Source organism: Gopherus evgoodei, chromosome 8 (assembly GCF_007399415.2).
Source record: "Gopherus evgoodei ecotype Sinaloan lineage chromosome 8, rGopEvg1_v1.p, whole genome shotgun sequence".
In the NCBI taxonomy this organism is placed as follows: Eukaryota; Metazoa; Chordata; order Testudines; family Testudinidae; genus Gopherus; species Gopherus evgoodei.
Window position 1 is genome coordinate 101209246 of NC_044329.1, and position 21896 is coordinate 101231141.

Consider the following 21896-nt stretch of genomic DNA (forward strand, 5'->3'; position numbering starts at 1 on the left):
TGAGGGCCCAGTTCTGCAGACACGGTGCACATGAGTCATTTGGTTGAGACTGATAATTAGATTCCTTGCATAAGTAAAGTCATTTGTGTACTTTCAGGATTGGGTCCTTACTATGGAGCTACTGTAGAGAATTTAAAGTTATTCTGATCAAGAGTTAGTAAAAACAGTTTTAAAAGGAGACCATCTGGCATACTTTTGTTACAGACTTGGCCCTAAATCAGCAAACAGGCACACGAGAAACCCCACTGAATTTAATAGGACAACTCACGTGTATAAAGTTACTCACATGCAGAAGTGTTTGCAGGATTGGGGCTTATATATGACATTATGCTCAATGTTATTTAAAACTTTCATGCATTTAAAGACTCGCACAAATGTTTTTCCTCTGTCTGGATGAAATATGCAAACTTAAAGGATTTTTTCCCCATAACATATTTCAATAAATATTCATAATGTTTTGATACTTGGTAATCAATTGGGAAGAAATAACATTTCATGATATTGAGAAGGACCTTAGATATTTTGCGCAGACATAAGATTTCCTATTGATACTATTAAATGCTTTGGAATGAAATGTTTTGGGTTTTCCACCCGTAGGCTGTCTGAGATGTCAGCAGCCAATATGACCTGGTCTTTCCCTTTTAGGTCTATAAATAAAAGGCAGCTTGTTTAACTGATCTTGCAGCAGAGAGCAGAGGTGTATATTAATGAGCTTTTTCTAATGGTACACTGGACCTATTTAGCACTACAACTGTGAAGGCTTCTCTTTTTCAGTCATAACTCATTTCCGATTAAAATGTCAGTTATTGCTCCACCTCATGGTCTGAGCTATTTAGTTTATAGTTTGTTTCTTCTGATCTATACCACTGACAGACATTCTAGACATGGCTGTGATTAAATATGCTTATGGAAATGGCACAAATTTGATAATATAAACTCTATTGGGAATGCACTGTTATTCTGCACAGTGACATTTTCAGGTGCGTTAAAGATGTAATATGGAAGCAAAGAAAAACATTTTAATCAATTACTGTTATTATATTAAATTGTTTTTGTAAGGAAAATTGTGATATGCTTAGGGCACTATGACATAATTTCGTATTTTCATAAATACGCATTTTAAATTGATTACATTCCAGCAATTGCACTGCTGTGTGAGTTGTAGCATTAAATAGACTATTTAATATTTATGTAGGGGGAAATGACAGTTGCTGAACAAATCTGATGACCTAAAAATAGTACAAATTATTTGCTTCTGGGGAAAGCTTCACATTCATGTATAGCATTAAAAACCAGTTAATTGCACCATTTTATTCCTTGTACCTCAATGGCATCATTTTCTACTCATGTTTGTATTTATGTAGGATGTTGGTTTCTAAAGCATTAATTAATGATCTAAACCAAAAGTAGGTTCCAAAAGTATAATTATAATTTTTATTTATAAACCTGTTTAAAGGCTTAGGTGACTTTTACCGAAACAAAGGATTATGGAGCATATGTTACAATTATCCCCGGCATCAGATCTCAAATAAAAAAAAAAGTATAAAGTAGTAGGATTAAGTACGGCAGACTGATACCAGATGTCTGGGAGATACAATAAGCAGCCTGCTCTGTTGATCAAGTAGTTCATATGATCCCAGTGTTCTTTGGGAGCTATACATTAATTCCTTGTAGTTGGATCTTAGAATCTATCAAGCTTGACTGATTGCTCTTAGTGGCAGATATGTGGAGTGAGGCAAGGGTGCCCAGCATTCTCCAGTAGAGGGTACACTTTATGGTCGGAGGATTGGGGCTAAGGTGTTGCCTGGTGGCAGGAAAGGTACAAATAAATTTCAGCATATTTGTTGACTTGTAACTTTGAAAAATTTGCAAGTCTCAGGTTGCTTATTCTAAGTTGTTTTCTGAAGATTTGCAGTATTTGTAGCGTTTTTTCTTTTGATTTATTTATTTTATTTTATTTATTTATTTTTGCCATGGCTGAATGGAATCTGCCAAGGCTCCTCCCACCTCTCCAAAAGACATCAAATGTTCCAAGAGGATCCCTGACCAAACAGAATTTCTGAAGTCATAGGTCACTTGTTTCCAGCTGGTTTTGAGGAGTGTTCATGATTGCCGGTGGGGGAGAAAGTTGGTAATGTTGATATATATCTTCTGATCTAAATCTGTGAGTGTGTGTAGGGCCAGGTCTGCCATATAGACACAATAAGCAACTGCCTAGGGCAACACAGTATTAAGGGTAGCAAAAGCTTAAGAGACCATTTAATGTTTGAGTGACTGGGAAAGGCAGAAGCTTTACAGTTTGCCTAGAACAGAAAAAACCCTTGCAGCTGGCTCTGGGCTTGTGTGTGTGTGAGTGTGTGTTTGTGTTAATTTGTCATAAGAAGAGCTGCCTGTGCATCCAAGCACAAAATATGGTCCACAAAATGAAAAGCCATTCTGGGAACGCAGATCACTTTGTCCACTGTATTTAAAGGATCAGCCGTCATCAATCTGTGTCTGACAGCGTGACCCTTTCTCTGTGAGTAGCCAGAGCTGTCATTTTAAGGAACTGGGAGGCCACTATTACCCTTGGTCGATTTTGAAAAAAATGTAGGGCTAGATTCAGAACTGGCATCAGTAGGCACAGATACCTTTGGCTTCAATAGAGTCACTGGTTTCTGCCAGCCCTGAATTTTCCCCCTAATATTTTACCCAGGCTTCATTAAGCTGTCATGCACTTTTTTCTCTATTTGCTTTCCTGTCGTTGCTGATTACCAAGATATTGTGTGTAAATAGAAGCTTTCTCTCTGCTGTAGCGTTAGTGTGCTCCTCCTGTCCTGTTCATTCATTGATCCTGTAACCCAGTGTTTTCCTTTATTGTACAGAATTGTGGGATCAAACATCACAAATGAAGAATGTGCTTTACCAAGTTCCAACAGTAATAGAAAAAAGGGTGTCTTCCCTGCTACACACTCCAATTAATAAGCCAGCAGAATGATGCTAGACTAATCCTTTCACCAGCTGTGCCAACTCATACTGATCCCCTGAGTGGTGCCCACTCAGGTAGAATTTTGTTCCTAGGACTAGACTGAGACCACCATCAGATTGTAATGACTTTAGGTCACTGCTGATCTCAGCTACATTGATCTGGGCTCCAGGGGATGACCTAGAGGTGAAAAGCCCCATATTCCATTACCAGTCCCCTCAGCCAATCAATTACCTTAGCTTGGGCCCCTGTTTTCTTTCTTTTATGCCTCCAATTTACAGTACTTTCTAGAACACAAGTGATCCAGCTCCCCAGGGATGCTGAAAGCAGCTGTTGGGTCAGCAGTTCAAAGTAATATTTTATGTCATCATTTCATATGTGACACAGTAGTATTTAAATTACCCAGCCAAGCAGGTGCTGGAACATCTGCATATCTGGATAGTTTCTAGTACGAGTTGTGATCATTTTGTAGTTGGGAATCACTTTCAGACCCATTCTGACAAGGAATAAGGGAAATCTGGGATTTATTTCACACCCCAGCAGCAGTGATTATCGGTCCATCCCTGCTTCCGGTGAAGTCAGGGGGAGCTTTGCTATTGACTTTAATTAGGGTCAGGCCTTGCCTTTCTGTTAGTCAGTCACTCATTGGAAGCTTGCAAGACAATCCATGTGATGTGTGAGAGAAACAAAGAATGTGCTGGAGTTTAGTCAGTTGCACTTGGATAACTAATGTAAACTCTCTAGGTGAAATCCTGACCAACCTGAAGTTAATGACAACCGTTCCATAGACTTCAGTAGAGTGAGGATTTTACCCTCTCTCTTGTCTTTGATGTCTTTCATGCAAGTCTCTAGTAAACTAGCATCACACCAGAAATGTAGTTTCAGTAAATGATCATTTTAAAATATATCTCACTTTTAAAAACTCCTCTCTGAAGCTGATTTCAAGGCTAATGGACTTTGTTTCTCAAATAAACTGTTTGAGGTCCCAAACGGTTGAGGGGGCAACTTCCTATCAGTGGAGGCAGGAGCAGCCCTAGCTAGATGGAAAATGTGCTCCACATCCCACCCACACTCCTGCAGCCAGGTCAAAAAATCTCGGTGAAGAAGTCTCCGAGACAAAGCAAAAGAAACCATATAAGAAAAAACACAAAAAACAGAAAAGAGGCAGCTGCGTATGTCGACGGAATGCAGAGAAAAAAGAAGAAACATTCAAGTTAATTTTGCAAACCTCACAGCCTCCCAGTCTGAGTGGGGCACAGGGGGAGGGGGGAAGAATGGCACAGCTGTATGCTGCTCTTTGGAAGCTGGCTTACTTGCCCAGTGGAACTGGCCCTGTATGCAGGGATGATGGAAAATGTGCAATGCAGTAGAACTGCAATGGAGAGTAAGCTGGGCAGGGAGTGGGACTCACCAGAGTGCAATACACAACACCTATCCCTAGGAATACAGTAGAGATGGTTGGGAAAAAATTTCCCCACAGCAAATTGTAACTTTTTGGCAAAAGAGTCAAAAATTGAAAAATGTCAGCTGAAAAATTTGGTCTGAAAACATTTCCATTCAGAACTGCTGCCGTGGTGCTTCATGGGAATGTTAATCCTGGTGCCTCATGCACTCATTCTCCTTTGTGGGCCAGGCTTCCAGACTATATATCCCATGATGCACCACAGACACTCCTCTTGCTGAGCCACTGCAGCGTAACATAAAACTGCCTATCTACAGTGCATCATGGGAGAGGTCTGATTTTAAAACCTGACTCATAGAAGAGAATAGAGGAATGGGGCACCTGAACCACAGCTCCCATTAGGCACTGCAGCAACATTTTCATTTTTTGGACAAAACTTTTCAGTTTTGGGTGTTCAGTTTTTCAAATTGAAAAGTCAAAATTTTCTACAGAAAGCAGATGCTCTTTGCAAAAAATTGCCTTTTGTTGAAAACTCAATTTTCTTTGAAAAAATAATTTGAGAGACAAATTTCAGCCAGCTCTGGTAAACAGAATAGCAGTGCATAATTATTTATTTATGTCAGGATTTTAAAGTTCTGACAATTTGATCTTATTAGAACCTGTGATCATGTGAAATTACATGTGATGATGCATTTGTAAGGCCTGATCCTGTGAGGTATAAGGATCTTTAACTTCCATTAGCCCTGCACAAGAGCAAGCTCCTACTAGTGTTACAGTAGTTACTAGATGGAAAGGCATACAATAAATGTACGACATGCAGTATTTTAGGAGAAAGTACAGCTCCAGTTAATACAATCTTGGATGAGCTTAAATTTTTGCAAAATGCAACAAGCAGGTCTAATGTATCCTTGGCAGTCTCATTTTACTTCTTGGAGATATCACTTACAGTACAGGAACATGAACCAGATCCTCAGCTGGAGTAAATCTGTGTGGCTCTTTTGAAGTTTATGGAGTTTATACCACTTTACACCAGCTCAGACTCTGGTCCATAGAATTTGCCATGCCAAATCAGATATTTGGCATCGAGTTTTATTTACTACAAAGAGGGGAGTTTCCTTCTGTTTTTTGTTGTGTAAAATAGGGACCAGGCAAAAAACATCTGGAAATATGAAATGTAACAGGCTTTTAAAAAACAGCTGCAGTCTTGTCTTGAAGCAAAGCGAAACAGAGAAACGTATTTCAAAAGTGTGATTATATACTTCTAAGAGAGCAATGGGTAATGCTGCAAAAAATACAAGTTACCAGGGTACATTTGGTTAATTCTAACCACATGTGTTGGGAGGGCCATCTGAGTCTGTCTCTCTAATTTTTTGCATTGTGACAAAAAGATGCATATTGGGTTCAACACATTTTATTCAATAATCGTTTTTGCAAGAAACAAGCTGATGACCAGTTAGGAAATTCTATAAGACCACCTGGTTAATTCAGCCCTTCCTGATATGTATCAGATACCAACAAATTCTATCACTGAATACTTCAGACTACAGATTAGCATCTATATTAGAAACTGATAAAAGAAACCATTCTAACCACTTCATTTTGTAGTGCAGCGGAACGGTATCAGAACAGAGGCTATGATGCTTATGTTTAATCTTGAATTAGACTCCTTATTTCTTTCACCCCAAACCATCTGTATTTCAGTCCCAGAGAGGGGTTGATATTTCAAGGGGAAAGAAATTATATATAGGATCACAAATATACCAGTTCATGTTAATAACAAAAATTTTAGAAATGGACCTTGGAATCCTGTAGTATAATAGAAACAACGCTAAATAGGAAAAGGTCTCATATTTTGGTAATGTCACTTGCAGTTAGGTGGTATGTTCCTACAAGGATCTAACAACCCTTTCAATTTACTTCTGTCGGCTTTGGATCAGGCCTTAAGTACCTCAGCTTTGTCCATGGGAGTTGAAGCAGCAACTACTAAAAAACACTCCGTACTATGCAAAATCAGTTAAACTCTCCCATATTATTTGTACAATCACATTTTTTCTCATGCAGATCTTACATTTTTAAACTAGTAGAACTCTGACTGTAATAATGATAATTCTTATCATGCATGTGTCGATAGCAGGGATAGGCAACCTATGGCACGTGTGCCGAAGGCGGCATGCAAGCTGATTTTCAGTGGCACGCACACTGTCCAGGTCCTGTGTGGCTCTGCATTTTAATTTAATTTTAAGTGAAGCTTCTTAAACATTTTTAAAACCTTATTTACTTTGCATACGACAATAGTTTAGTTATTTGTTATAGACTTATAGAAAGAGACATTCTACAAACATTAAAATGTATTACTGGCATGCGAAACCTTAAATTAGAGTGAATAAATGAAGACTCGGCAGAGCACTTCTGAAAGGTTGCTGATTGCTGGTCTATAGAATCTGGATCAGTATTTGTTTATCTGGATATACGCAGATACTAATTCACACACACATTTGCAAAATTCTACTCACCCACTCTCCAGTGTGGAGAGTATCTGAGCTGGTGAGTTTTTATGATAATTTTGGAAGACTGAAAGCTCATGCTCCAATACATCTGTTAGTCTTTAAGGTGCCACAGGACTCATTGTTGCTTTTGACATATCCTTATGAACAGTAGTACTTTTACATCTGCAGTTGCTAGCTATAGCTCTTAATACTGTTTGTCCACATCAGTATTGGCTCTTGACTTATAGGATTTGTAATAGATGCTACACAGCACTATAAACTACCACTTTAAGCTTTCTTAATGAAACCAGAACAGTAAAAGCCAGTATAGCTCAGATAACCAGCTATATAGATATGGGGAATTGTTATACCCTATAAAATTTCTTGTGCCAATTCATGTTATACTCCTGGAGACATTCTGTGCCAAAAAATTAAAAATTCTGTGCCAAAAAATTAATAATTCTACACACAATATTTTAAAATTCTGCAAATTTTACTTGTCATAATAACGTTACACAATCATGCCACTTTCAATTATTTTGGTAATTTATTTCAAAATACCTGTCAGCAAGTATGTCTGTAACAATACAAGACACACACAAAAATTCCCCCAGGAGCAAAGAGTTAAAGAAACCCCTATGACAATGCAATTTCTGTTTTTCTGCCCCTTATCCCCCTAGAGCCTAGTGTGTGTGTGGGGGGGAGGCGACAACCAGAACCCCTCCTCCCCCGAGAGCCCACCTTTGGGGCCCACTCACACAATACACTTGCATCCCCTCCCCCTCAGAGTGCAGCCATGACCCCCCCCAGACCAGACACCCACCCCTCCGTAGAGCTCAGGGATCCAGAGGGAGAAACAGCCTGTTGCTGTGTCCCAGGCTTGCATGGAGTTTCCTGTGCACCGCCTAGGGCGACCAGACAGCAAGTGTGAAAAAGCGAGACAGAGGGTGGGGGGTAATAGGATCCTATATAAGAAAAAGACCCCAAAATTGGGACTGTCCCTATAAAACCGGGACATCTGGTCACCCTAGCACTGCCCTCTCCTTCCCTCAGGGCATGCTGGAAACTGCAGCTGCCAGGAACCGTCTAGCTTTTTCTCTCACCCCCCAGCAGTGTCTTATATGTGCAAGCTGGGCTCTGCCAAGTCCAGTGGCCTCTAGTTGTGGCCAGCAGCACTGCAGTCCATTTCTGTGGAGGAAAGGAAATTCTGCACGCACAATGTTAATTTCTACAAAATTCTGCATTGCGCAGTGGCGTAGAATCCCCCCCAGAGTAATGTTAAAAACACTGTTTAAGTGAACACTTCAGAAGCTGAATGATTGTTTTTTCTTTAAACTTCCTTACCAAAACCGTATCTGAACCATATAATGTTAAGGTTCAGCACTGCACACTGCATGTGTGAGATATTTATAATAATATAGTATTATCTATCTGCACGCCGTGCATTTCATGATAGATGAAATTAACAGCCCAAAATGATGTGTTTCACCCATAAATTTCAGCAGATGTTTGAGTTTTGGTTGATTTATTAGATGTCTAGCTTGGGTTTTAACTGTACTCATTGTGGCTGCCCATGGTTTATTTAATAATGCTTTACAGAGATGTTTTATGGCTTTATTGCAGTTTGAAGGGTGCAACAAGGCATTCTCCAGGCTTGAAAACCTTAAGATTCACCTGAGGAGTCATACTGGAGAGAAACCTTACCTATGTCAGCACCCTGGCTGCCAGAAAGCTTTCAGTAACTCCAGTGATCGGGCAAAGCACCAGCGCACACACCTGGATACTGTAAGCATTACCTTATTTCATATTATGCCTTGCACAGAGAGTTTAAACAGGCTTTGTACAGGATCTGCATTGAAACTGGTGTATGGCAGCTTCCATTTCATGAAAATGTCTGAATAATAAGAGGTGAAGGAAGAGGTGCTTTGATTTTTAGCTGCATGTGTTGATTTAAGTAATGGAGGATTTGCTCGTTTAATCACGGAGGGTTAAATTCTATTACCGTTACTCAAACCGAGGAATACCATACTCTGGTATTCCTCAGAATACTCCTGGAGTAAGGTGCTGCTTACCTTGAGGAACTGCTTGTATAATAAAATACTCCTCTGTGTGAATAAATGGGGCAGAATCAAGGCTTGAAAAATTGTTGCTGTAAGAAATTCAATAGTTTTCTTGTTTATTTTGACAAAGTCTAATCTAAGTGAGCACAGGACCATGGCAAACACCTTAAGAGAAAATAAATTAATGGACACAATTTTGTAAACCCCACCCTCCCAAAAGGCTAGAATACATCAACCATGCATGATGTGTTAATAGTGCTAATGATTAACTGCGCTGAAAATGAATCATAAATACTAAGTTCTTCTCGCACATAGACTTGGTAGACCTCTACTCTAATGTTCTGCTCTTAATGCATGCGCAGCACATGGTGCCTGCTTCAAACCCTACTGATGTTAGTGGAAGTCTTTCCATTGACTTCCGTGATGGGCTTTGGATCAGGCCCTTGGAGAGCATGCAAGGAGAGCAGAATATCTGCAGTGTGATTCTCAGAAGTGGAGTTTTACCGAAGTGTATCTGCAGCGGGTGAACCTGTGGCAGAAGACACATGATGTGCCTTTCTCCTTGATACATAATAAAAAGGCCATGTTAGCTGGCCTATGTCAAGGATGTTTGGGGTTTCTGCAGGGCCGGCTCCAGGCACCAGCTAAGGAAGCAGGTGCTTGGGGCAGCCAATACAAAGGGGCAACCCGTCCGGGTCTTCAGTAGGAATTCGGCGGTGGGTCCCTCAGTCCCTCTCTTCCTCTTTGAGCTGCCACTGAAGTGCCACCAAAGAGGAAGAGAGGGAATGAAGGACCCACCACCGAACGGCCACCGAAGAATGGAGCGGCGTGATTGAGCTGCTGCCGAAGTGCTGCCGATCGGACATTTTCTTTGTTTTCTTTCTTTTCCCCCCGCCGCTTGGGGCGGCAGAAAACCTGGAGCCGGCCCTGGGTTTCTGATGTATTACCCATTCATCAGGGGTTTTTTTTAAGTAGCCATTCTAAAAATGTTAATTTGGGTTGAAGCTGCCCTAAACCCTGATACGATTATGTCACCAATCTTAAGGCAAAGGAATCAAACAGACATCATAGGCCAATTAAGTCCCCAGCCTAGAGCTTGTGAAGTCATTCCTTTGTCTTTTTCAAAGAGGTGAATACATAGTTTAACATTTGGCCAAGTGTTTGTGGGGCAGAACTTTTGAGTTTAATTGATATTTACTTTTTAAGCAGCTACACATTTCAGACAGTGCAGCATTAAGGAATGCGTAATATACATTATGCCTTGCAAAAACAAACAAGTAAGAGAAACGAGTCAGTCACATTTTCCAAACCCAAGCATACTTACAATAACAATGTTTTATTTATTTGAAAGTCAACCTGAAAGTCAACCTGAAATATTTGAATTTGTAATTAGTTCTAAAATGTGTCTCTTTTGAAACTGAATATACTGTACGGGATACACATTTTTGAAGTTTAACTGCTTGAAGTTAATATAAAAACATATATATAAACTTGACTCGCAAATGGAATATCATTTAGTAGAGCTTTTGTACAATTATATAGTACACTGAACAAAATAACCCAGCGTTCTTGTGTCTGTTGATCTATGTGATATTGCAAAGAAATCTCTAAACTTAGCTCTCTTTTCTTCTCCTTTTCTCTCTGTTTCTTTAACCTCTGAAATGCTTGTACAGCAGCACAAAGGTACAGTAATAATTTTTTACTAACTTTCCAAAGTATCTGGAACTGTTATTCATACTTTCCTGCTACAGGGTCTTTGAATTCTCACTATATTCATATTCTACCGAAACTAACATTCATTTGCCTGCTTTATTTAATACCTGTGGTTTTTATTTAGTGTTTTGCCTGTTTTAGAATGTCAGTGTAAACAATTAATGATGCATGTATGGTTTTACTGGAAAGACTGGATGTAATATTAGCCCATAGGACCCACAGACCCCTTTAAAAACTGACTACATATCAAAAGACTGTGTGAATGTCTAAGCAAAAAGATTTAGGTTATTAAAGATGGGCATTTTTTCTGATATAGTTTCCCCATCACTAATAGTGGTACCATGGCTAGAAAAATATTCTGGTGGTTCTTCTATTAAGGCATTTGTTAAAGGTTTCCATAGTCCTTCCTCACATGTCTGTTCTCTGTGTATTCTAGAGACTCTCAATAAATCTACTTTCCTATGTAAGTTTCTGAGTAGGTATTGTGATAGCCTTTAAGGTTTGAGTTGGTGAATGATCCTATTATTCCTTTGGAAATTTCCTCTTGATATAAGGAACAGAGTTATTTATCCTCTGGAGGCACCTAGAAAGAAAAAAGGATTTACATGGCTGCTTATTTTGTATGGAGCGCATTTGGTATTGATTTAAAACTCTGCATGTAGGTCAGTCCATCGTTTATCTTCTCAGAAAGAAGAATATGTAAATAATTACAGTGACTGTTAGATTGGTTTGGTTTGATTAAATAACTGAAATTACTAGGTCATATTTCCCACGGTGAAAGCAGAATTAGGGAAGTTATCTGTGCTGCAATTAGGAAGGGGTGTCATCACTCTTCCAGTGCTGCTGAAATTTATTTTATCTATACCAAGCCAGAGTTATCCAAATTAAGTGCAGGGTTTTATCTAAGCAGAACCACAGCATGAGAATGCGGCTCCAGACTACAGACTGCAGAATCATGACTCCATTACTTTTCTCCGCGCATGACCCCTTCTGTGCAAACTAAGGGGGCAAATGGCACCCCTATATTGCGATTCTGCTGGGCGGCCCAATCCCACTCCTCCCTTGCTGCCTTTACATAAGGCTTTTGTGGTGCAATTGGGCTTGTGTGCACTTTGCACTGCAGGTGAAAGTGACCATGTCAGAATGCTTTCTGTGAAAAGAGAAGAGGTTCAAATGTGTGACTCTGATGTCAGCCCTTAAAGGTGATCAAAGCACAAAGGTGAGAGGCCAACCCAAACCTCCTGGGAGAGCACTAAAAGAACTTACTGGCCGATGTATTGAGGCCCCTCTGGCATAGTACATTGGCATGATGGGTGGGCAGGCAAGCAAGCTCCAAAAAGCCACAGGAAAAAAACAGCAAAATTAGGCTCTGGTTAGAGGCTTTATGAGGCTTGGCAGGAGGTGATCATTTGTTACCACCTGAGTGTGACCAAGTACCTTGGGAATAACACATTCATTTAGGATTTCCCCAACAGTTTAAAGGTTGCCTTTTGTTGTCAAGACCCAGAGGTGGTGCCACAGCCAACTTAGGCATTTGGTCAGGCTTGCATTAGCTGGGAGCTTACCATGAGGCCCCTGCAGCTGTTCTGTTGTAATAGGAAGGAGCTTTGATACCCTCCAGATAGAGAGGAGTGTTCTTCCTACAGGTGGGAAAAGTATCTCTCTACCACGTGAAAGGAATCCATTGGAACTGCTCAGCTAAACTAGGCTTAGTTTTTGCTTTGCAATATATGTGACACTGTCTTTGTAAAACCAGTAGGAAGTCAGAATCAGAAACCACGTCTTTTCTTATCTTTTTTTTTTTTTTTTTTTTTTTTTTGGAATGATACTTAAAGATCTTTGCAATACTGTGTCACATACTGAGTGGATTGTATACAAAGTAAATACCTCTCCAAAGAGGCAAAAAGGTACTATTTTTATACTTGCAAAAAGTGGAAATACTATAATGTTCTCAAAACCCAACTATTTATTTCTCATTATGATTTAATTCAGTCCAGTAATCAATCCCCAAAAGTGTAAGAGTATGGATGTGTTAAGTGCTCTCAGGATTTGGACTGACTTCAGAATATGAGCTGTCATTGCTGTTCTGTGTGCGCCACAGCTGGCCCACAGCCAGACTTGTTATACACAGAAGTATTTGCAAAACTAGAGGTTGCAAGCTGAGCAAACAGCTTGGGGTTTTACAATATGTTTTCACATAAATTATAGTCTCCAGCCATTTTGTATTCTAATTGTTGAACTCAGGCTTCACATTATAAAGGTAGGTGCCTATAAAAGCTGAAATCCTTCCCTTTCTTTTTCTTTTCCATGCATTTACAGAAACCATATGCCTGTCAAATTCCCGGGTGCTCCAAACGCTACACGGATCCAAGTTCCCTGCGCAAACATGTGAAAGCTCATTCTGCCAAAGAACAACAGGTGCGTAAGAAGGTAAGGCCATCGATCAAAACTGTGGCATGCTCAAATGAACACTTACTGCAATTTCATCAATATGTTTGTTTTTAATTGGTCTGTGATTTATGTTTTTTCAAATCAGGATTTCACTGTGTTGTTGCTAGGCGAAAATTGAAGTTCAGTTCAGTTTCCTGATGGTTTTTCACTGTTGCCAGTCAGACTGCCATTTTCTTGTTGCAGTGATTATCAATGCTATTTTTTCCCCTCCCCTGCAGAGTGGTTTACTCTGCCCTATTGAACTAGGCCCTTCTTTCAAATTCCCTCCTGTTCATCCTTCTGACATATGACTCCAAATTCTGCTCTCATTCACACCCAAATCAAATGGGTCACTTAGTTTAGCAGCTCATTTAAAATATGAGTGAATCCCACACCTGAATAATTTATAAATGGCAGGAAAAATGTGCTATTTTAGTAGGTTAGAAAAAACACCCTGTCTAGACCATTGGGCCTGTGTTTTAAACGCATTTATAGATCATTTCAAAGCCACACTGCTCATTATGTATTTACTAGTATTCCGTCCAGCCAAATATTTTGTTTAAAAACCCATGGGTTTCTGTGGGTTCAATCCTGAATTCATTGTTGTTTTTGTTGTTATTGGGATAGGACCTGAAGATTCCAAGCAAAGATCAGGGCCCTATTATAGTAAGGCATTGTTCTCTAGTTAATGAAAGGATGGTGGCTGCCCCAAAGAGCTTACAGTTTAAATATATGAGAGGAGATAACATGTGGATACAATAGACGAGGGGATGTGGGGGAGTATAAGATAACAATGAGGCAATTGTGATTAGCATAATAAGCAGCAGTTACACCACACCAGCTGCCTAGTCATTGTTCAGAATTTTGTAGGCATCACAGCAAAGTGAGGTTTAAGGATGATGGAGTGGATGGGAGGTGACAATACAACAAGACACAAGAGTGGATACAGGTAGGGAGCAGCTAGTAGAGAAGAGCCTCAAAGGAAAGGACCAGAAGCTTGTACTTAATGGAGTGGAGTGCAGGAGCCAGTGGAGAGACTCAAAGAGAGAGATGACAATATCACAATGGAGGTTATTTTAGCAGTAGAATTTTGAAGGGACCATGGAGGAGCAAGATGGGTGTCAAGAAGGCCAGAGAGAAAGCGACTGCAGTAGTCTAGACAAGAGACGATAAGGGCCTAGATAAACGTTCATGATTTGGACAGAGAAAGGGACAAACTTGGTTATGGCATGGAGGAGGAAGAGGCAAAAGCTTTGGAAATGGCCTAGGTGTACGTGTCTAGGAGAGGCCAGAGTCAGGGATGACTCACAGGTTATGGGCCACAGTGATAGAGTGTCCTTATCTGGTAGAACTCCCGGTGAAGTCCTGAATTTACCATGGGTTTTGCCTGACAAGTGATACCCAAATGCTCTGGTCTCCCTCTTCTTGTAGAGAGGCTGGGAACAGACCAATAACAACAAGAAGTAAAGGCAGCAGGGACAGGAGATGAAGTAACAGCAGCAGCCCATGATACCACCAATAGCTCCCTACATGGGATTTCAGATCTACAGTTCCAAGGGTTCTGGTGTAAGAGGTGATGAAGGAAGGAAGGCAGTGGAGTCAGGAGGAAGATGGCTTTCTGTGGCATCATCCCACATGACCCTTTTGGGCATTTGCAGTGCAAAATAGCCCCATCAGCACTTTATTATGTAGAAACATCCTCTTGCTCCATACCCATCTCTCCCATGGAAGTAGCTGAAGCTGACTGCTGGAGGGGTTCTCATCACAGATTGTGTCCTAGTGGAATGACTCTCATGTATAGTCTTTCCTCTTCACCTGGAATTCTGTGGTTCTGCCTCTAGCTCCTTGTTTTGTATAGTGGCCTGTAACAGCATATCAAGTTCTAGGATCCTGACTAGAGATACAGAGCTCTTCTACTGACTCATGCCGATGTGAGGACCCTACAGAGAGATGCAGTTATTTCTGCTGATTTACCCTGGCAGCCAGATCACATGGGACTTATTATCTCCAATCTCAAAGTATGAAAAGGTTTAAGAGCCCAGGAGTTTCCAATCTCCTCTTTGGATTTCCCCCATGATGTATGTGATTTCACTACTAGTTAGAACGTCATGATTGGGCCATAGAGCCCCACCCTGCAAACACTTGTGTACATTCTTAACTCTAGGCATAAGCGCAGTCCCTTTGACTCCAAGTATATACGTAGGTGTTTATAGGATTGTGATCTATGTTTATACAGATCTTGGAGCCATTCAGAATTTTTATTAAAAAGACTTCTAAAGATAGCAGCAGATGTAAAATGTATTTTGATCAGATTTCTATGAAAGTGAAGTAAGGCAGGTGTCATCAATAAAGAACTAATAACACTGGTCTACAATTTTTGAGAAGTTGTCTGCTTCAGAGATAAAGTGTGATATTTATTATGTATTTTGATGTGCTGAATTCGAATATGATAATTAAAACAACTAATTGGCTACTGTTTCTAAGATATTTAAGTTTTTACATTTTATGTCTATGTGTATTGTGTAGATAGTAGAGTTTTAATCATAAATTGTAAACCTAGGTCTTTTCATGTGTTTATGGTTGCTTTACATGATAATATTTCACCTGTCCTGTTTATGTAACACTTTAAAAATCAGCAAAAGGGTTATATAAATAAAATTTATTATGAAACAAAAGGCAAAAAAACTATTCTGTACATAGTTTAGTGCTATTCAGTGTCTACTCGGCGCTTCTTGGCTTGTCTCTTGTATTCATTAAATGGAGCATCTCTTGTCACTGTCCAGCAATAGTCTGCAAGCATTGATGGGCTCCATTTGCTCTGATAGCCTGCCAGGAGATTCCACTGCTGTAGTCTGGCCCAAAGCTCTGCCTTACTCTTGGATAGTTCCAAATCCCTGACAAGGTCATTCAGTTCACCTTGTGTTATGAGGTGTGGTTTAGAGGAGGAGGATGAGAGAAAATGTGGGTCCTGTGACATTGATGGTTCAGGACCAGAAGTTTCATCCTCTTCCTCTTCCTCGTCTGACTCAAGTGAGAATGATATTGGTGCATCAGGAACTGGCAGTCCTTCTCCGTGGGGTACTGGGCATATAGCTGAAGGAATGTTTGGATAATGCACAGTCCACTTTTTCTTCTTTGACACACCTTTCCCAACTGGAGGCACCATGCAGAAGTAACAATTACTGGTATGATCTGTTGGCTCTCTCCAAATCATTGGCACTGCAAAAGGCATAGATTTCCTTTTCCTGTTCAACCACTGGCGAAGATTTGTGGCACAAGTGTTGCAGCATATGTGTGGGGCCCAACTCTTGTCCTGATCTCCAATTTTGCAGCCAAAATAAAGGTGATAGGCTTTCTTAACGATGCGCTTTTGTGATGCAAAAGTCACTTCACCACAAACATAGCAGAAGTTATCTGCACTGTTCACACAAGTACGAGGCATCTCTGCTCACTTTGGCTAAACAGAAATGTGTCCCTTTGCAAAATCAAACACTGACAAATAAGAGAGCACGACACTGTATGATTTCTAGAGCTGATATAGGGCAATTCGTTCAGCAGAGTGCTGTAAGCTTTGTTATGATTGCATCATCCATGACTTCTAGGAATAACACGATGCAATTCATATCATGTATGACACAATACCAGCTTCAGATTGCATCGTTCATTATTTTGCCTAAAAAGCAGATACTGTCCAAACCCAGTAATAGATTTATTCATAGATCCAGTCAAAGATGTATTTTAGTCATTTCTGGTTTAAATTGAGATCCCTTCCCTTTATAACTCACTTATCCTCCGCCATTCCCAAGTCAAGGGTCGTATATACTGACCCAATAGCATATCTTGAAAACTAGAGCCAATCAACAATTTTAAGCATCATTTTCGTTCTCAGTGACCCAGAATTAGTAAAGTTGGACTACATTTATTTCAGAAGCATTTTGGCTGTAGAGCAGTGTAATCAAAATAAATATTTCCTTAAACATATTGTAGGGGGAAAATGTGCAACTGAAAATATAGTTCAGTGTTTCTAAAACTGACTCCAGTCTCTTCCCATCTCCAATCTGAAACAGGAAGAATGAGCAAAGGGCTGTTTTCCTTTGATTCATCATTTGGAGTTTATGACTCAGCAAAGGCAGAACTGTCCATTGTTATCTATGTTTGCTGAATTCTAAGTAGAAGTGATTTTGCCAAAAAAGAAAAATTAACAGGCTGCTCTGCCCACACATTTGACGCATCCAACCAATAAGCACAATCTTTGATTTTTTGAAAAATGCTCTGAGCAGAGATTTACATGAGAGGAGCCCTGAATATTTAGTCCATACCTTAGAGGAAGTTTGTTAGATCTTTCTCAATTTTTTTCTTTTCAGGAAAACAAAATCTAGGATGCTAGTGGTTAATTTAGTATAGTTAAAGTTTTATTGGCTTCAGCTGCAGATTGTTATCCAAAATGCTAGATATTTATCTTAAAAAAACAAATGCCTGGATAACAGAACCCTAAATAGGTTTACCTGGACCTTGCATTTAGAATAACTAATCCCAGGGGAGATTGGTATGCAAAACTGTAAACTTCAAAACAATAACTATTAATGGCCACAGAATAGGATGGCTGTTTGTGTAATTTGAGCACTATATTATGACAAACACTTGGCAACATAAGCATGTTTGAAGGAGAATTAGAAATGGTTTTCTTTCTTAATTCTCCCTTCCTGCTGTTTTTAATATGATCGACATTGTGGTTTTCAGAGCATGCTACAGACACTTTTGCCAGAGCATTCATTTACATGGAGACCAGCTGACATATCAGTGATACCTTTTACATATTACCGACGGTGCCTTATTTTGCCAGTTTTAATCAGATAAGCACAAACACTTTTCTTTTCCCTATCAAAAGTCTTTCCAAGTGTCACAGTTACAAAAACGATGCAAACCTTTTGCGAAAGAACCCAAAACACTACAGAGAGCTAGAAATATGTAGTTAAATTATGCCATAAAATTGAAGAAACATAGGGTACTTTGTTTCTGAACCAAAATGCTGTTGATGTAAGATTAGCACTTAACCTGTGTGCTTAAGAGAACCCCATGACCTCTAATTAGAAATACTTAGTATATCCTCAATTACACTAAATTCCTAAGAAACATTTTGTTCCTTCCTTCTATACATAGGCTATAACCAAACAGACATATGAATTTAATTAGCTACAGTTTGGTTTACTTTGAAATAAGATCTCTTTGTTTTATCCTTCTCTTGCAGCTACATTCATGTACTGATATTGAACAAGATGTACTAAGTGAATGCTTAGCTATACAGCAACTCCACACATCGTCACAACACATTTTGGATGGGAAGTGTGGTAGATCTATAGGTCACCATGACCTAATAGCAGGTAAGAATCATTCCAGTAAATATGATATACGTGTCATTTTAAGTAAGGCTTAGTAAAGATCTTTGGCCACTGTGGAAAATCAGCCCATAGGTTTAAGATTGTAAAAACCAGAAAATAGGTTATAAATTAGGTTAAAAATGTATAGTGCATTATTTCACCATTATACCACAAGTTACCAGTTATAAATTTTTCAGAGATGCTGAGCACCATTGCTCTCTTTAATTTTATATGAATTTGTGGGTCTTCAGCATCTTTGAAAATTATGCCCAATCTCTTTAAGTTTGTTTGGTCTCAGCAGCACACAAATGCACAAGCTATGTTAAAGCACAGCAGGAGTCCTAACAAAGACAGAAATTCACAGATAAACTTACTGTTCTGTTCACAAACATACCCCACATTAAATAGATCCCTTTTTTGGCAGTGGAGATATACGTGTTGTCTGGAGTGCAGGAGTTGCTTCCATTACAAAAATATCCCTGCTGCCTCTTCATATCCGTGCTGCAGAGTGGGGAGGGTGTGGCTTTGTGCATGTCCAAGAGGGGAAATTTTACCAATGGAAACTTAGGTACCTACAGGGCTGGTCTGAGCAGTGGTTTGGAGGAATCTAAATTTTGGATTTGAACGCTTAAAGTGGAAGTTCATCACCTTGATCTAGTGCTTACTCTTTAAAAAAAAAATGGTGAAAACAGATTAGCCCTGACACTTCTGCATTCCCCTTTCCAGCTGGTCACAGTGGGCCCCAGGCCTCTGATTTTCACTGATGTCATATTGGATTCTTGTGTCACTATTAGGTATGAAGATGATGATGACTACTGCTATGATATGTTATCAATGGAACTGACACCATTCTTCTTTTGATGCTGCAATACTGCAGAGTAAATACTGTGGCAGTTAGTGGCATAAGATTTTCCAGATTGGATCAGACCTATGGTCCATCTAGTCCAGTAGTCTGTCCCTGTAAGTGGCCATCACCAGATGCTTCAGAGGAAAGTGCAAGACACCCTGCAATAGGCAAATGTTGGATAATCTTCCCCCATCCTACTTAGATTGTAAGCTCTTTAGGACAGTCTTTGTTCTGTATTGTACAGCACCTAGCACAATAGGGGCCTAGTCCAGAGACTTCTGCTTCAGTACAGATGATAATAATCCCTAATTATTAGAGATTGACTTAAACTTAAAACATGAAGTTTTATATCACTTTTTTGTTAACGTTATATTATAACTCTGGGTGGTGTTCTTGTCCATATGAATGTCCAGTCTCGCTTTGAAACTTAAGTTCTTGGCCTCAGCAACATCCTGGGGCAGTGAATTCCAGTCTAGGTGTTTTCTGAAATAGTTGCTTTTTATCAGTTTTGAATTTGTCAGCATTCAATTTCAGTAAATGCCCCTTTTTTTCCTGTTACAAGAGCGTGGGAACAAAAGCATCTACCTTCTCTAGACCATTCACTTTATATACTGTTACAAGGCCTCCTTGTATTTGCCTCTTTTCTAAGGTAAACAGTCCCAATCTTTCTGATCTTTCTTCACAAGAGTTTTTCTAGGCATGTAATCACTCTTGTCACCTGGCTCTATATTATAAAACTTGCCCTGTGTTAAAATCAATCTAGTTATGTAGGTGCAAACCCTTAACACAGACATATTTAAATCAAGTTAGATTAATATAGCATTAACTTAAGTCACATTAAGCATGACTCAAACTGATTCAAATGAAATTTAAACCAGTTTAAGTGCATCTATATAAGATGTTTGCACTGGTGTCATTGATCGGTTTTAAACTGATCTAGTTACATTGGTCCACATTTTCTAATATAGTTAAACCCTAAATGACTTTGTTCACAGACAGACACGGAGTACATAGTGAACTGGGGTTACAATAAAAGAATTCCTGGTGCTGAGTTCCCCAGACATCACAAGGGGTCCTAGTGTCCCAAGTATGCTTTGTTAGAGCAACTCTGAGAAGCATCTGAATCTACAAAAATCTTCAGCTTTTACCAGTCCAGGTCTTCAAAAAAAAAGATAGTATCCTGGTTGACACTTTCTATAACCACTTTTACCCTATAGTAAATTAAAATAGCTAAATTATAAGTCCCTGAGAATAAAATGTAATAGGAAAAGATAGTGACTTTTAATGCTCGTGATGTTATTGGGATTCTGTGATGACACACAGAACTCTCTCCAGTAGTGTTACATTCCTTCATTCAGTGTAGCAGGAAGATGTAGGAACTACAAGAATGTGGAGGAATCATTTTAACTTTATCACCTGGGCTCTTCAAACTCATGAGGGCGCAAGCAGCACCTCCAGGATCGGCTTCTTGGTTGGTACCATTAGCTGAGAGCGCTGTGTGGATTTCCCCAGCCGCCTCAACTCTTCTGTGAAGAAATTGAAGGATCATTTATGTCTTCGCAGGATGGACTGCAGTGAATAGTCCCAGGACCAGTCTAAGATCCCAAAGATCCTCAGTAAAACAAAATGTGTTAGAAAACAGGGAGAAACTTGAGTTCACAGATAAATGGTACAGAGACCATACCTAACTTCTGAGCCTAAAGCCTGAGACACCCCTCTCACCACAACCTTGCCAAGCTTGGCCCCACCCCTTCTGATGTTACAGAAGAAAACAGAGAATAGGATGCTCATATTTCTCCAAGCTGTTAAAGCTTCATTCCTTTCTCCCTGACACACGACATTTCAGGTCAAACCTGGTGTTTGATCCTCCAGAAGGCTGCTGCTGGCTCTCCCCTCGCAATGTCAGACTTCGATATTTTTTGGTGCCTAAATGGAAGCTCGGGTCTTTTGGAAACCTGGCTTTATGCGGCTCTGAGTAACAGTCTTAGAAGTAAAATTGCTCTAGTTCAGGGGTAGGCAACCTATGATATGCATGCTGAATCAGCACTCGAGCTGATTTTCAGTGGCACTCACACTGCCCGGGTCCTGGCCACTGGTCTGGAGGACTCTGCATTTTAATTTAATTTTAAATGAAGCTTCTTAAACATTTTAAAAACCTTATTTACTTTACATACAACAATAGTTTAGTTATATATTATAGACTTAGAGAAAGAGACCTTCTAAAAACATTAAAATTTATTACTAGCATGCAAAACCTTAAATTAGACTGAATAAATGAAGACTCGGCACACCACTTCTGAAAGGTTGCCGACCCCTGCTCTAGCTCATGAATATCCCGTATTTCTCAATAATGCCAATCCATCCCCAATATGATTTCTTGGCTGACTATATCTAATCTGTCACTGGGGTATTTTTAAAATCTAGTTTTAGTAAATATCTTCCTATACTTCCACCAGGTCACATTTACTCCATATGAGACCCCATCACATATTCCATATGAGAAAGAGATAGAGGAAATAAATCAAGGTAGAGAGACTGTTTTACAGTGAAACAGAAGTTACCTCATATTATCTGCCCCACTATTCCAGTGGCAAAAATGATCCATCATCATTTAG

The 21896-nt window shown here is 39.6% G+C and overlaps 1 protein-coding gene across 3 annotated transcripts in view; it reads left to right on the top strand.

Moving 5' to 3' along the window:
- Positions 1-21896, top strand: part of GLIS1 (GLIS family zinc finger 1) — a 285082-nt gene that overhangs the window by 222946 nt on the left and 40240 nt on the right. For 2 of the 3 annotated variants that reach the window (XM_030573308.1, XM_030573306.1), the window contains 3 exons: positions 8477-8638; positions 12946-13056; positions 18305-18437. In XM_030573308.1, coding sequence (XP_030429168.1) covers positions 8477-8638; positions 12946-13056; positions 18305-18437 — 406 coding nt within the window. The remainder of the gene's footprint in view (positions 1-8476; positions 8639-12945; positions 13057-18304; positions 18438-21896) is intronic. The other variant, XM_030573307.1, reaches the window with a different exon arrangement.